This window comes from Apteryx mantelli, chromosome 8 (assembly GCF_036417845.1).
Source record: "Apteryx mantelli isolate bAptMan1 chromosome 8, bAptMan1.hap1, whole genome shotgun sequence".
Lineage (NCBI taxonomy): Eukaryota > Metazoa > Chordata > Aves > Apterygiformes > Apterygidae > Apteryx > Apteryx mantelli.
In genome coordinates this window covers 23,596,300-23,613,373 of record NC_089985.1, presented here as the reverse complement: position 1 = coordinate 23,613,373, position 17,074 = coordinate 23,596,300, and the positions used below count along the sequence as shown (strand labels likewise).

At 38.9% G+C, this 17,074-nt stretch overlaps 1 protein-coding gene across 8 annotated transcripts in view; it reads left to right on the top strand.

Moving 5' to 3' along the window:
* Window positions 1–24: 24 nt before the first annotated feature.
* The window catches only part of RPAP2 (RNA polymerase II associated protein 2), a 48,859-nt gene continuing 31,809 nt past the window's right edge, over window positions 25–17,074 (top strand). For 7 of the 8 annotated variants that reach the window (XR_010884881.1, XR_010884884.1, XR_010884883.1 and 4 more), the window contains exons 1-10: window positions 25–99; window positions 1,322–1,367; window positions 1,961–2,075; window positions 3,443–3,541; window positions 4,548–4,613; window positions 5,858–5,946; window positions 8,125–8,160; window positions 8,988–9,936; window positions 11,415–11,509; window positions 12,212–12,292. Coding sequence is in view for 4 of the 8 variants with exons in the window: in XM_067300933.1 (XP_067157034.1) it covers window positions 39–99; window positions 1,322–1,367; window positions 1,961–2,075; window positions 3,443–3,541; window positions 4,548–4,613; window positions 5,858–5,946; window positions 8,125–8,160; window positions 8,988–9,936; window positions 11,415–11,509; window positions 12,212–12,292 (1,637 nt within the window). In the remaining 4 variants the exon portion in view is untranslated. The remainder of the gene's footprint in view (window positions 100–1,321; window positions 1,368–1,960; window positions 2,076–3,442; window positions 3,542–4,547; window positions 4,614–5,857; window positions 5,947–8,124; window positions 8,161–8,987; window positions 9,937–11,414; window positions 11,510–12,211; window positions 12,293–17,074) is intronic. The other variant, XM_067300932.1, reaches the window with a different exon arrangement.

Sequence of the window (17,074 nt, the reverse complement as noted above, 5' to 3'; positions counted from 1 at the left end):
CCGGCGAGAGGTCAGGGGGAGGGAGCGCGGCGGCACCGATGATGGCGGCCGCGAAGCCGCAGGGCGGCGCGAAGGGGAAGCCGAGCCGGCGGCGCGCAGGTAGGCTCCGCGCACTCCCCCCGCCTGCGGCGCCGTGGGCTCTCCCTGTGCCCTGAGGCTGCTCCACCGGAACGACCCAACTCGCTGCACCGGGGGGGGGGCGGGGGGGAGAGGGCCTGAGGGTTCCCCGGGGTCTCTGCTGTCGCCTGTGCGGTGACGGCGGTTGGAACGGCTCCCGGCGGGGCTCCTGGCCGCCCTGCGGGGTTGGAGGGGGCTCTAGAGGTTGCCGTGAGCTCGGTGGGGCCGGGGAGGGGTGGGCGGCGGCGGTGCTGCCCCCCCCTCGGGCCGCGCGGAGCTGCGGCCCCCGCTCCTGCCGCCGCGGCCCCCGCCGCCGTGCGCTGAGCGTCAGACGCGCCGCGTTTCACAGCTCATCGCAAACCCTGAAAACCCACACGTGAAGCGCACCGGTCTGCTTTTTGTTTCCTGCCTGCTGCCCTGCCTTCCCTCAGGGAAAGGGGAGCAGCTATTGACTATCCAGAAAGCACTGAAAATGGCTTCATGTTTAAAAAAAAAGAAAAAAAAGTGGTGCCATATCCACGGAGACGACGGGCGGTAGCAGGGAGGAAGGGGCTCTGCGGGGGCGTCGGACGTGTCGGCACCTGAATCTGCCCGTCCTGGTAGCCTGCGCTGGCGAGGGGGAGCGGGGAGCGAGGCTGGCGCAGGCCGGGCCCCGCTGCCGCCGGCGGTGCTCTCCCGGCGCGTCCCGGTGTCCCCGGCGTGTCCCCCGGTGACTGTGCCAGGCCGAGGGCCTGCGTGGCCTGCGGCTGCCCCGCGCGAAGCGAAGCGACGGGGCAGCGCAGAAGGGCGTCGCTTCCCAGCGGTGTGGCCGCGGGGGAGAGCCGGGCTCTCCGGCAGAGAGCCACGCTCAGCCAGGTTGGTGCAAAATTTTTCGGGCACAAACGTTTATTCCTCCGGCTCGCTCATTATGCAGAGCGTGTCAGATGAGAGTACAGTTACGCCTGTCTGTCCTCTCGCATACAAAAATTGTGTCCAGCTAGCTGCTGAATGGGTCACTAGCTTACTGTAGCTACGCGCTGCCACCAAAAGTCAGGTTCCTAAGCCACTGTCTTGATCATGTTTACAGTTTGGAGTTTGTAATGTTTTCCTGGATAAAACCGTTTGTACAGTGGCTAAGTATGGAAACATGAGAGTTCTGTTTGTTCACTGCTTAAAATGTATTTTAAAGGAAGAAAATATACTGATTTATGTATTTGATTTCTAGGAAATAAGCATTCAGCTGCTCTGAAGAATGAAGATGCTGCTCAGAGGTATAGTTACGCGCTTATGTAGTAAAAAGTGTACTCCTGCCTTTGAGTTCTTACATTCCTGAGCCTCCTCTGTCGGGAGAACTGGTTTGGGGTAATAGAGCAGTCCTAAGGTAGGGTTTCTGTGCGTGCAAAAAATGTCTGCTTTTTCCCTATTATATCGGTTGGTCTAACAAAAATTATCTCTTCTTACAGAGCTCTCTGGGGTTTTTGTTTGTTTGTTTTTAAAGTGTCACAGCACAGCAAACCTACTGATATAGTTAGTTATCTTTTGGCAATAATGTATTTACTTACCAAATGGATGATTCTTCTCCCTCTTGAAGGCTTTTAGTTCATTCTTCTGTGGTCTTTTGCCAGTAAGAGTCAATGCTTTTTCTGACTATGGGGAAGATAAAAGTAAACCAAGGTTGGAAACTGGTTTGGTGGCTGTGGCTGTTACAAAATTAGTAGTCCAATTACTTGTTGCTTTGTTAGGCCACCATGGTGAAATGCAGAAAAATATAAGCTGCTGTATTTCAGAAAAAAGATACAGATATGACTGGGTGAATTGTTCACAGGAGTCCGCTCTCTGTCATTCAGTGTCTGTTCTGTTGCAGGAAAGCAGCCCTGGAGGCTGCTATTAGAAAGAAAATTGAATTTGAGAAAAAAGCACTATATACTGTTGAACAACTGCTGGAAGAGAACATTACTGAAGAGTTCCTTGTGAATTCTGTAAGTGTTGCAAGTTTTTATACCATTTTGTATCTTAGTGTTCAACTTTAAAAGTTCCAAGTTCTTGGAACAATTTTCTGCAGTTTAGAGTAGACAGATCTCTTCAGATCTGATGACAATTATCTTTTTTTCAGGGGGTTTGCAGTGAAAATATGCTGTATTTTTGAAGGACTGTATACACTTATGAATACTCACTTTATTGCTACAGCCTTCATTTATGCATCTTGTGCTCCTGACTGATGGGTGAAATATTAAAATGGTAGGTCCAGATCACCTCCTCTGTGGATTTAGGGAAAGTTTCTGCAATGCTACTCTTTGTCCTGAAGTTTATCCAGCAGCAGTTTTGCTGGCACTGTACAAGGATTACTCCTGCTGGAGTTACCTGAAGTGAAGCTCTGCAGAGAACATGTTACAGTTCTGGTGTATGTGTGTTTCCTAGCTAAGTTTTTCATGACCAAATTGGAAATGGTACATAGAGTGGAAACTCTTGCCACAGTAGGAGAAAAGTGACCACATATGGTGAATTGAGTCCAGATTTAGTTGCATGATCCAGGCCAAATACAGGATAGTTTCATTTGGCCAAAGCTGAGAGATCAAGCTCAGGATGACTGTGTTGTGCAGTGGGAATTAACTTGTCAGCAGTTCTGTGAACATGCCTAGGAATATAACTGCAATTATTTTTACTTGATATTATAGTTAGCTGAAAATGATTCCATAAAATGTTTTCTTTCTAATAATAAAAATCAAAAAGCAGTTCATCATACTAAAAGCTGTTTCTACAAAATAGATAGTTTAGGTGAAACTTTCCTCACCAAGCTCAATACATTTGGGAGAGGGCTTAAGTTAGTTAAGTTTTTCCTTGATATGAGTACTGTAGCCCAGTATATAATTCTGCATGAGGGCTTTTTTGTGAATGGAATGGGGGGGGAGGAGCTCAAAAGACTTCCAAGTGTTTTGGGATTGTGCAGATAAGAAGAGGAAACTTTCTGAAATTGCAGAAATTTCTGCAGGAAAGGAAACAACTACCTTTTCCACCTTTTGTCAATATTTAGATATCTTGCGGGGGGGGGGGAACGACGGCATGGAAGAATGTAGCTGCAAGAGTATAAAAAGTGTTGGTAAATAGGCGTATATAATATGTCAGAAGAGGAAAATTTTGAAAATGTGTCATGCTAAAGACAAAATAGTGATGCTTTTTTACTAAGTAAAGAAAAGTGGGTGTATCTTGCTTCTTTCTCTGTTCATTCACCATTTTACTATTTTTACTCTGTAAGTTCTAAATACTGTTTATTAATTAGATACTATTATAAAATTAAAAATATTCACATGCATAATATCTGTGATGAACTATTTTCTTGTCATTTTAGGGAAAACTTATTACACCATCTCACTATAAAGACATTGTTGATGAACGTTCTATCATCAAACTCTGCGGTTATCCTCTGTGTCAAAATAAACTGGAAAACGTAAGTTGCTTTTTATTAATGCTCTTATCAAAATGCTGTTAGCATTTTTTAATTTTCTTGCGTTTTCTTTTTAATTTTAAGCTTACAATTTTAAACATGGATTAAGATATTATCAAGTAATGGGCCAGTGGTCCCATAACTCCATTTCAGTATAGTCCTTCTGAAGTAAAAGGTTAAACCTGATCAGTTGACAGTCATTGCTTTATGACTGAATCCCTTGGCATCTATTTTGACAGTAATAAAGATGTATAAGGAATGGCTTTGTGGCCTTTCTTTATGCATGCAGAAACTTTCTAATCTAGCTTCTTCCTCGATGAGACCACATATCTCTGTGAGAAGGACTGAAGTGAAAAAAATAATACAATGCAGGAATATTACTATATGAGTGCATATACGTTTTCTCTAAAAATGTGTTGCTTGTGTAAAGATCATAGTCACACTTAAATATGGTACTTCAGAGCTTGCTTAAGCAGAACTTGAAGTTCAGTTGTATAACCTGTGATGTGATTCCAGCTGTGGTATACCTGATTATCTGAAAAAAACCTGTTCAGGTAGAAAAGTTTGCTCTTTTGCACTTCATATGTCCCCACAGAAATTCACTTGGTAACTACATTATATTTTATGTAAGTTCCTCTTTGTGTTTACATTGGGGGGCAGTCTCTAACAGTACAATCTCACAGGTGTATAAATAGAGAAGGGTTAGAAAAGGCCATATATGTAATTGCCCAATGCTTATACATGTGTAAAGTTTCTCCCATAGCAGTTCCATTGCTTTACTGTCAGCACAGAGTGTCTGGTAGGTCTGAAGTTGTTTTCTACTGATAGCAGAACATAAATGATTAATGATAAATTGCAGTTCTCACATCAGAGGAGGTAATACCAAGAGAATTTAGAGATTAGGTGGTTGGGGTATGTAATTCATTTCTAATATGTGAATTAAGAATTGAGTTTTCTGTAAATTCATGATGGTAATTACAGTCATGCTGATGAAGGCATATCATTTTAGGTGCCAAAACAGAAGTACAGAATTTCGACAAAAACAAACAGAGTTTATGATATTACTGAAAGAAAGGTATGGTAACAAGCTATTTCTAAAATGTATTTAATACTGTCTCAAGACCTGAAATACATTTTGTAAGAACATTCACACAGAGGCTTGACTCAGAGCTAATATGTTTGGTTCTTACAAAAATCACTTTCATGAATCGCTAGAATATGAAATTCCTAGGTAGCGTGTTTCAGTTTCTGGATGCTGTCTTTGGAAAGAACAAGCTGTTATCTTCCTTTCTAAATTTATGCGTAACATGGAAAGTTGTACTCTAATAGCAGGTTGTTTGAATGTGGTAAAGCTGATCTATTAAAGACGTATTTGTGAGCAAGTATTTTCCATTTTGCTCCAGCATAGTCAGCAAGCTTTTGTTGTGGGATCAAAGTGCACATTCTTTTAATTCTCAAATGTCTGTAACAGTGCAATATAAATTCCATCCTATGCATTCCATAGTGTAATTACCTTTATAGGGTTTTTTTTTAAGGACTTTTCAGTATAAAATCTATTTCTTTACAAAGTCTGTTTCTTTATTTAAGCATATTTATGGGCATGCTTGAGTAACAGTCTTCAGTGCCTGCTCACAAGATACACAATAAACAGCTCGTGAAAATACCTTAAATTGCAGGATGAATGCTTCTAGTTCCAGAACAGATTTATTGTGTCCTTATTTACTTTCCTTTCTTCTGATTATAACTCTGGGGATACACAAAATTCCAACAATTGCTTTCTCAAGTTACCAAGCATAGCTCTGGGAAGAACTGGGATGTTTTGTCTTATTCCCTACTGCAAGTGTGCCAGCTAACTTCTCAAAGGTGCTGCAAAATTTTAGGTGTTATTCTGGGGTATTGCAAAAAATCAAAGTTCAGTGCTGACCAAAATGTGTATTACAAATTTTCATCATTAAACATCTGAATTGCATTGCATGTCTTTAAACAGTATGGCCAGCTTGTTGGGTTAGAGATTGTTTTTGAATGTTTATTATTATTCTGTAGAACCTGATACAGGTTTGGTTCTCAGTACATAATAGAAGTGCAAAAAAGAGGACCAGAGGGAGGAAAAAGTTACAAGTGGTTTGTTGGGCATGGTATAGGGCTATTTGTTAGGTTTGATTTCTCATGATGAATTAAAAGCCTAGACATAGACCTAAAAAGAAATATGAACTGGTACCTGAATTTTACAGGTATTAGGAACATGAATTGTGTACCTTTCTTTGAGTATTAAAGATGTCTTTAGTCATATTTTGTCTGCTTTCTCTCTCTTGTTCCCAGTGTTTTTGCAGCAACTTTTGCTACAGAGCATCTAAATATTTTGAAGCTCAAATTTCCAAAAGTCCAGTATGGATGCGAGAAGAAGAAAAGCAAGTATAACTTTATATATTCATTGCTCATTTTGAAAATATTAATTTCTCTATCCAAGCTGCAATGCTAATTAATTGGCTATGATGTATCAGAATGGTTAGGCTGAAGTAGAGGTAACTGATGTTAACTGATGCTAACATGTTAGCTTAACATGGTGTTCATTTTAAAAGTGGTGTTACCGTATTAGTATATTGACATGAATCAATACTATTCATGAGTACACAATAGACATGACTATATTAGCTTAGAGGGTGGAATAGTCATTGATAATAATCAATTCATATTAATATAAAAGTATATTTGTTAGGATTGGATTTTTACAAGCCATATAGTGTACAGGATTAATTCATTTTATCCTGTTACAAGAGAGCTTCTAATTTTAGGAGAGCACTAGGGCTAGTCTTAAGGTTAGACCCTGAATGCTTGCACCTGAAAATAGACCTGTAGCATGAAGAGTTTCTTTATCCTGAGTAAAATGCTAATGTCAGATTGTCCGTTTCCTGTTCTTACTGCTTAAAACTACGCATTTCGAAGACTGTAATACGGTCCCCGTTTTAATGAGTTCACTAGCTTAGGAAACAAAGGCTTGCAAATAATGGACTGCTCCACTGGGTGACACTGTTTAATAATAAATACCTGCATAGAGACCATTCAACTGAGTTTATTCAGCTTTCTTTCTCCAAGACACTACTTCTCGTAATCTTCTGGTTTTCAACAGAAGAAACAAGCAGAAACTAAGTCTGTAAGCTCAGTTTCACAGCTCAGATCAGTCATATGAAATACCTGATCAATGGCAGAAGTGGTTTAGAGCAGCCTGATCTGATCTGAGGAATTCTAGTAGGTAAAATCAATCTCTTAATCAAATGTTTAGAGAAGCTTACCAGTATTTTGGTGATATTGTTTTGCTGTTTTTTAAATAAAATATTTATAAAATCTCCCTTTATTGCTAACATCAAAAGCATACGCTTCTGATATACCTGACACAGTTAATTATTTGTGCTGAGTGGTACATTATTACCCCTCCACCCCCCAAAAAAACAATCCAGGTAGTGTATGGCTTCACTTAAAACTCTAAAGATAAGTTACTTGGTGTTAATAATTTAAATCATTTTATGTTATCACCTTTAGTTTCCAGACTCAGTTCATTCATGTGAATGGTGCAGCTTGCATCTTTTTAAACCTGTTTTTTATACTGTCTAATCTTAAGGTGTTACTGCATTGACTTGCATTTGGCACATGCTTAAAAGGTTTTCTTTCATTCGTGAGAAGGATGGGTGAGGATTTAAACTTTAAGTGTTGGATAAGGCATATAGGAACTGCCTCAAAACTGAATTGAAGGACATAAACTGCAATTAGAACTTTAGGAGGAAACTGTTCAGAATCTGTTTAATGATGCTTCTTAGAGTTTCTGGAAACCTTTGAACTTCATTTTCTTAAAGCAGTATAACTTGATAGCCTAATTTCTAACAAAGTAATATTTCAAATAAGTAAAGACACCCTAAATATTAAGATACATGTTTTCTTTATGAATTTGGGGCATTTTCCTATAAACTGCTGAGGAGTATTTTTCCTATAGGAATTTTGTGACCTATGTGGAGAAGTTGAGAGAGCTGGGCATGTTAAGTTTGAAGAGGAGACCAAAGGGTGGTCTAGTAGCAATCTACACCTACTTGAAAGAAAGTTGCAAAGATGACAGAGCTTCTTGATTGATGTCAGACAACAAGGGGTGATGGCCACAAATTATGGTGTGTGTGGGAGGGGGGGTCGGATTGGACATATGGACAAAAATTTGCCCTAAGAGCACAGCAGAATCTCCATGTTTGAAGGTTTCCAAAATTTGGCTTTGTGAAACTATGGCTGACCTAATGTAAAGCTGGTGAAATCACATTATAAGCAGGAGGTCAAACTGGAAACCTCCAGAGGTCCCTTCTGGCTAACTATGACTTGCTGATTCTATTAAATGTTGCTCAGCATAACAGCACTGTGCTGCAAACACACAAGTCATGTTCTGTGAACACAAATGAACCTGCTCTAGCTGACTGAGCAGGTGGTGTTGGACTAGATGATCTCCAGAGGTCACTTCCAACCTCAACTGTTCTGTGATTCTCTATACTAATGTGTATTCCAAGAGCATTGGTTTAGGAGAAAAATCTTCACTCCATATCTTCTTTTTGCAGGCCACCAGACATAGAGCTGCTGAAAGAGGGACAGAGGTATACTGAACAATGTTTTTTTGTTGTTGTTGTTATATGCATTTATAGCTAGAAATATTAGCATCACACCAGGTGAAAGGGAAATCTTTGATTTCCTGTGTTATACAAAAGACCTTATTAGAGTCTACACAAAGGATTATTTGTCTTGTTTAGCTTTTTCCTTTGTGATTCTAAAACAGCATATTTGATCTGTATGATTTAGTATACAGCTGCTCTTGGCCTGTGTATCTTAATTGAGCCTGTTGAAACCTGAAATGAATATACTGTTTGTACTTTGCATATTTTATACCATCTATTCTTTATAAACAAAATGGTACCAATTATATGTGTTGAAAGCTTCTGTACTTCTTAATCGAAAACATCTGTATCAGCTAAATTGAAGTCATGCAACTCTGTCATCTCTCTGTATAGTATTGTACATGGTGATTTTTTTGTTTGTTTTATTTTGCAACCCATGGCCATTAGGGGGCAAACTTGCATAAGCTTGAAACAAGCTCTGCTGTCCCCCTGATTTTAGAGTATTAAGTTTATTTATATATATAAAGTCTGACCTTATTCTTGCTTTCTTTAATATCTTGTTTCCTATTCCTTTTTAACTGCCAATAAGGAACTGAGAACTTGCTATACTTGCCCTCTTGATTAAAGAACATTACAACTCTTTGAGTTAGAGGACTTTTAGAAGAGAAGCCATGATTCTTTAAAGCGAAAAAGTATGCTTCTACTATCAGGGAAAAATGCTTTATTGATCTTACTTATATGATAATCAAAAGCTGTTATAGTTAATATCTGTTTCTTATTTCATCCATGGCTTGTGTTTTCTGTTACAGTGGTCAGTCTGGAGAAGAGGTGAAACTACGTGATGAAGTAATTAAAGCTTCTGACATTGAAAATCCTACGGCATCTTCAAACCCATGTGAATCTGGTTTTGCTGGCACTGTCAGTGACAGCAGTAGTGATCCCGAACAAGAATTTGTTTCTTCTGTTCTACCAGGAAGTCAGTCAAGTTCAGCCAATCTTGTACAACAATTGCACAGAAAAAGCATCCTCAAAAAGAAACATTTTCAGAAAACATATTCCAGCCCTAAAAATGAAGACTCGGATGTGGTAGAAGCCACTGAACAACTATCTAATTGTAAACTAGATGCTCAGGAAGAAATGCACGCTTGCTCTGTTCAAAATAAAATAACTGTAACTCCTTCAAAAAATACTATTCCTGGAAAATCAAATACTACAGAAAACTATGAAAATATCTGTAGTGGTTCACAGATAGTTTTTCTGGGTGTGAGCAAAAAAGGGGCAGAACAGCTTAAAAGAATGCTAGCTAACTCAAAACAACATAAAAAGTATGAACTGAGGGATCCAGTTAATCCCCTAGCTGCCAAAGGCAATTTATTAGAAGTCCTTAAGCAAACGTTTATGGAATGGAGAACTGAAGAAACTTTAAAATTTCTCTATGGTTCAAACTGTGCTTCTTTGTGCTCATCAGAAAGCGCGTCAGCTGCCAACCAAGAGAATGAAGAGCTTGATGAGGATGACTTAGATGCAGCTGATGATCTTAATAGTGTTGCTGCAGAGGAGTCTGAAAACAGTTTGAACCATTGTTTACCTTTTAGAGGCTCAGGTGGAATAATTAAGCCTGTGCCTAGTTACAAAAAGTTAAAAGAAGAAACAGAATTTCTGGAACTTCGAGTAAAAGAGTTCTATAAAGGAAAGTGCATCTTGGCTGAAGAGGCGGTGACGCATGCACAAGTAGACGAGCATCACAGCAAAGATAAAGTAAGTGTCCAGCGGAATAGTGTCCAGGCTGTTTAAAGTCTGCCTCCAAAGAATTATATAAAGTCTTTGTTTCTGTCTCCATAAGTGGATACTGGCCTAGGTTATGACAAACTATTAATGCAAAATATAAAAGGAGGGTTGGGTAGAGTCACAATAATCCCGTCAGCTTGAAGAAACATATTTTAGGTTGATAAGAATGAATTTTTTTGACTGTTTAACACACGCTGAGTTCTGAAGGCTGCCTTTCAGTTTGTGAAGCATGAAAGATTATTCCATTGCTTGAGCACAGCTTGAACATGGTCTGAGGCTAGCAGAGGAAATGCTGGTAAACTGAAATGGGAGGAGTTAAGAAGTAGATGAACCCTATGCAGTTTTTGTAATGCAAGAGAAAGTCTGTGTACAAAAAGTACAATTGCCTCTGTAATCTCTGCAGAAGGGCTGAATATACAACCTTCAACTACTGTGCTGAATCCTTTCCCTTTATAAAGACTTTCTGATGCTTCAGTCTACAACTGTTGTGTTACCTAATTGCAGTGAGGTGAAGCTGTTACAGAACCAAGTGTGAGGAGAGCTCACTGCCTAGTGAGGCTGGTGACTGGTACCCCGAGTCAGAGGACGAGGGATTGAAAGAGTCTGTGTAGCGGAGGTTTCTATAAACCTCTGCTCCCTTGCAGGGCAGGTGAGGCAGGTTTCCTCAGAAGAAACAATGCATTGTAAGACAGAGTAGGTCTCAGGTGTGGGGGGAAAAATTACTGTTTCCCCTCTTTGATTCACTAAACAAAACTTTAATTTAATGAATATTTTTCCTTTAATTCATGACAGGGCATACTTGAGTTTGGGTTTATTTCTTTCTTGAGTGAGACTACTCTTTTTTACTTATTGTTAAACTTCTCTGAGTTGGATCCTTTTGGATATGTTGCTGCAACTTAGATAACTTAAAAATAAATAAATAAATCAGGATTTGCAGGCGGCAAGAATTGTAGAGCTGCCTGAGGTTTTACTCCCTCCAAGTCAGGTGGGCCAACTGACAGCAGCCAGGTGCTCTCGTCATTTCTGTAAAAACAGTATGCTGACTAGACTAGGTAGGTTGTACAGTTTGTATTGGCATGTGATACTGCTTTTGTTTTTAAAGTTCAAGTGTGGTATTAGCATCAGAGGGTATAATTTTCAAAATGCTTCTTTGTGTAAAAAGTTTAGTCTGACTTAATTTTTTAAATAATTTACCATTAGTTGTATTAAAGCATCTAGCATACTGCTTTGCAAAGAAAGGAGAAAAGTAGATCAACAAGCAAACCATATGTTGGGTCAGATTAAGTAAAGTTCTGTCCATTAAGAAATTACTGATTTTTTTTTTTTTCTATTCAGAGATCAGTGTTTTCTTATTTAAACATTTATTGATAAAATGTGACTATTTTGATGCATTGAGTATAATTTATGATTAGGTTACAGATGTTCATGTTTTTAATGTTGTAATGCAGGATGATCAAGAGGAAGATCTCACCTTCCCACTTGTGGATTCAAATGCACAAATGCAGATTAGAAAGAGGATTGTCCTTGAAAAACTGAGAAAAGTGTAAGCGTTTTTTATTTTCTTAAATATCAAGCTGGAGTTGCTGCTCATTCATCATCACTTCAAGTAACAGACTGCAAGGATGTTCTGGCCTTTTCTAAGTGGCATTGGTTATAAGTTACAGCCATTATTGCTGTAAAGAATTTGCTTGTTTCTCAGATGGTCATTTGTGATACAGTTGTAGAGATCAGTTTTGACAGCCTTCTGAGGTTAATGTCAAAAGCTTGCTACTGACATATTCTGTTTTAAAAAAAAAAAAAAACTTGCCCCTTCCTAAGACAACCTATTGTGTTCTTTCTTTTGAAATTTTCCTATTGCTCCACTATTTTTGATTCCAGCTGTCAGCTTATAGTGGACTGTTATTTCTGTTACATCCTTTTTGTATCATAGATTCATCTAAGGTTAGAAGATACATTTTGTGTACCCACCTCATTTAGATGTGTAGATTCCTTTTGTATTTTAATTTTTGACCAAAATAAATATAAATATTTGAAATAATTGAGGCTTAGAATTCTAGTCCTCATAATGTAAATTATTTGAGTTTTAAGACTGTCTTATCAGAACTGAAATGTGAAGTTAATAGAGTATACATGTAGAACAGTATATTTACTGCCTTCTTTGTATTTGCACTGAATTAGAGCTTCTTATTTTTATAAACAAGCTGTTGTAGAGAAATTATGTTAACCAATGTATTTTGCCCTCTAGATTACCTGCAGTTTTGGGCCCTCTTCAGATTACCTTGGGTGATGTTTACACAGAACTAAAAAGTCTTGTCAAAACTTTCCGGTAAGTATTGGTCTTTTGTTGTTGTTGTTTTTTTGTTTGTTTGTTTGTTTTTAAGGGTCTTTTTTTTTTTTAATTGGTTAATTACACATGCTGTTGAGTGATTTGGGCGCAGAGAGGGCCCCAGTGCAGATTTGTCCTTCTCTAGCTGTGTCTTCATGTAGGTATGTCGCATTCCCTATGGACTAACAAGTCATCCCCATCCCCTGCTCCTGACAGTGGCTGGGTCGCCAGAATTAATTGTAGGTTTTTAAAAACTAGGCCAATGGTCTCTGGAGGATGATGGTGAGTCTTTTAAAGGTTCTGCTACCTTGTCACCTCCTATTAAGCATGAGTTTCTGAGATCTGTCACTTTTTTTTTTTTTTTTTTTGCTCTGTGCTCTCTATAGCTGGGCTAAATGGTTTTAATGTGATTAATAATTGTTACCACCAGCTTCCAGAACTAGGAAGAAGGTCCAGCTTGACCTGTCCAGCTTCTGATTTTAAGGGAAAGGAGAAGTAAATCTAGAGAACACTTTAATCACCACAGATAGTCAGAAGCACTGAAGAGGGTATTTGGAAACACTGGCACTAAAGAAAGAGAGAAATCAGAATAGTAGTAACTTCTCTGAATGTTTTTAGGTTTCTTTGGGCCACAACTCTCATATCTTGGACCTAGAGCAGGTCCTGCATCCTGAAGCATTGTTAGGGTAAGGAGCAACATCAGTTGCTAACTGTGTGTAGTCTATCACTCTTAAAACAAATTTTTTCCCACTAAGCTACATGAAGTTTACATGTACCTTTCAAAAACTCATTCTTGTGGCATTTGCCACGAGGAATCTAGGCTTTCATGAGTAGAAACCCAGTTCCACCTGAAGCCCTTACGATTTATCTTACCTGAAGCACCCCACTGGAATACTGATTTCTGTATGTGGCATTTCTAGTTATGGAACCTATTCTTCTTCCTTTTCCTTTCTGGTAACACTATGCATGATCTCCTTTAATTAGAATTTTTAACATTTGAACTCGATTCTGTAATTGCAGTCCTTAAGAGTTTTATTGTTGCTGATAGCAAAAAATATAAAAGTACAGGAAATAGAGAAGTAGTAAAGGCCTTTGGGCCCTTTTTCCTTCTTGCATTTCTGATACAGGAGGATCTGTTGATGCACAAATGCTACCTCAGGGATATTAAGACGAAGACATAGGTTTGATTCCCCAGTTCTGTAAATTAGCTTAAATTTACCTCATGTGAGTATTCTCACTGATTTGAGGTTGAATGCTTTTACAGGGGGACCTAGGATAAGTTTTAACCTGTACTTGTGTTTGCAGAGCTTATAAATTGTTGCTTTCTTTGTTAATGTGGTTAAAATGCTTAATGAATAAGGAGGCAGCACTGACAAATGCAAGTGCTCTTTTCTGCGTTTTATACGGGGAATATTTCAGCCTGAAGAACTTGCTGAAGAAGGTAGGAGATAAAACGCGTGGCAGTACTAGAGCTCAGTTGAAGAAGGGTAAAAGAGCGTGTGGTGAACTGAGCAACAACAATTTTCAGCTCCATTGGTTTTTAAAGGAACACTTGCAGTTCAGCCTCCTTTGGGCAGCATTTTATTTAATCATCACTGCTGGGAAACGCACTAGAGGGATCTCAAGAGACATTTTAGAATGGTTATAGCTCTTCCCAAGCAAAGTCCCTCAGTGCCTGTAAGCTTTTGTTACGAAAACTGAGATGTCAAATAATTCTCCGGAGTGTGTAAGGGCACTTTGTTGAAAGATCAAGAGAAAATGAGCTATTTATATAGAAATCTAGGCTAAATGATTAAGTTTGTGAATGTGATTTAAAAAAAAAAAAAAGAAGACGCTTAACAGCACATATTGAAAACAGAATTTCTTTTGTACCCTATGGTTACAAATATTTTAACTCCTTTTATAGAGCTCACTGTTGACATTGAACTCTTTGTCAATGAATGTGTTATAGTTGCTGCTTAAAGATGTGTTCAAGACTTTTTATTAAAGCTTTGTCTTAACCTTTTTTCCAAGATAATCTTTTAGCTTTTAAATAAGTATTATTAGTGCATGCTACCTAATGTATGCTCACCAACAGGCTTTAACATGTTACCGTTACTAATTGCAGGTTTAAATTCTGAGTTTCAGCTTAGTCAGCAACACTTTGTTGTAGACAGGGTTCTGTATTGAAATATGGAAGTCTCAGAATTGTAATGACCTTTTCTCTTCAGCACTGGGGAGTACTGGTTTATGTGACTGAATTGTCAATTGAGCATACCATTATAACAAGATAGGATGGATATAACAGTGTTTGCTAACATAATTAGAACATTTACTATGACCATGTCAAACTTGAGCATGCAGGTGGATTCATTAGTGCAGACCTGTTTCTAAAGCAGCAGATCACCAAAGTAAATAACTTCCTCTTGAAGAGAATGTAAAGGTACAATAGTAGGTCATTTTTGCTGGTTATAATCAAACTAAATTATAACTCAGTATGTAAATATGCTGCTCTCTGTTTGGGGCAAAGGGAGAGGAGCTATCTTTTACTGTTAAGCTGGTGTAGTTGGAGCCTAAAGAAGATCTATGCTTCAGTATATGCCTATGCTAACCCAGCTTAGTTAAAATACAACTTCCCTCATCTTAGTGTGAATAAAATCTAAAAAATTAATAGTTAGCTGAGCTCCTCTGAAATCTCAACCTTAGATCCTAATCCATGGAGTCAGCTTGCTGCCTTACAGAATAGGCAAATGGCCAAACTAATGGTTCAAATTTTTGAACTGAATTTATATTTGCCTGCATCTAGGAATTTAGATGTGTGAATGAAAAGGTTGCTTTACTTGTGAAGACACTGAGCACATTGCCTTGCAACAAAATAAAACTGTAAAGGGAAGAAAAGTCTTCTCTATTTGGGGCACATCTTTTTCTTCTTCTCCAAGTGTAAGAACAAGGACATGGGTAAAACTGAAAGAGAGCCAGCATGGGCCTGTTTAAGGGAATATTCTTTCATCAGATGCACAAAGACTTGATGTTCATAGATGATGGGTATGTTCTCTTTGTAAGAATAGATGAACTTTTAGAAAAGGAAAGAATACCCTAGAATATAATTTATAAATGGGTGCAAAAATTATGAGAGATTATTTTATATGAACCAGTTGCATTTTCAGGCATCTCATTCAAAATATCTGATGCTAGGGACAAATTAGGGGATAAACTTTAATTCAGCGCAATAATCCTTGTGTCCCTCTGCCATTTCCTGTTAGACAGCATTCCTGTCAGAAAGCAGTTTCCTATAAATTTCAGAGAACGTAATACTGCTGGGGAAAGGGTGGTGAACCCTTGCATTGCTCAGAGTTTCTTTTCTATAACTTCCAGGTTGTTGGGGTTCCTGTCCAAGTTCTATCTCAGGGCTCTTAAGGATGTGCTTGAATCTGCTAATCTGCTACTGCAGCAGGCACTGGCTACAAATCACTTGGCCATCATTCATTAATGGAGTTTTGCTAGCAAAATCAGCAGCTGACAGTAATTGAATGAGAAGGTGTACCGAAGGAAAAGAAGTAGGACCAACTGTGTGTGCTGCTCTTTGTCATTTTTGGCTTTAGTTTTTCATTTAGTGGTTACTTTAACTTTGGTCTTTGCCGTACTCCCACAACTTTCATACCAGAGTTCACTTTTTATTGCAGGCTGTGCTCTAATCAGTTACTGGAAGGTGATTTATAATGGAATTTTTCTGCATCTTTTAGCCCTTTATCCCATCAGCTTCTGTCACTTTGATCCAATCCGAGCTTTTCATAGAGTATTAAAAATGCTCTGTGGGTCCTGTTGCCCACTGGGTGGTGGAAGCAGTTAAGTCCAGCTGCAGTGCATCTTCCTGCAGGGTGCTGGAGTGAACTACAACACCCACAAACCAGCAACTAAGTGGCCCACAGAGCTATTTGGGATCGTCTTCCAGCTTTCTTGGAGTACTTATCCAGCCTTGCAGAGGCTAGGTGGATACACTGTATTTTGAGAGCTGTATATTTTCTTAAGTGGGGAGGGCAGGGAGAATTTAGTCAAACTCCTTGACAAAAAATATTTCACTGCTAAACCCAAAGTTTTGTTACCCAAGCTGCAGACTCAAAGTTTTGCTGTGTTTTTACATTTCCATGTGATACCTTTATGGCAGAACTCTCATGACCTTTTTCTCCTCTCTTTCACGGATTGTTCTGAAGTAACAGTTTTGGCTAGAGGCAAGACAAAGAATTAATGAACCATTTTTATAGAGGACTTGCACTTCACTGTTTTCTGAAAGCTTTGCTCTTCAGAGGCCTTGGTGTTGACACACAGCTTGTTTTTGAAAGTGCCTGCCCTTCCACTGCTCCTTATTATTTAAGGCTTCACACCTGTAGGTTGCTAGCTTTAGTCTGATCTGCCTAAAATGGCTTTTTCAATGCAGTTGCACAAGTGCTTCAGGTCAGGTGGTGTAACCGAAAGGTTACTCCTTGTGGAAGCCTGACAGTTCATCTGGCCCAGTGACAGTAGTACATCAGCAAATCCATACTGCCGTATCCTGCAGGTTATCTGTGTCTTCTGACAACCTCCTTTGTAAATAGCATATTGATGGCAGTGACTAGTGTTGAGACCTTGCCAATCAATACTAACATTGAATAGGAGTTAATTGACACAAATAACTGCATCTCTCAGTTTTTGTACAAGAATGACACCTTCCTGTGCTCTAATCAATATGGCTCCTTGTAGAGCATTGAAATAAAGCAGCTTTCTCTATTTGACAGAGTTTTCCCAGGTGATTTGGAGCTGTCTCTT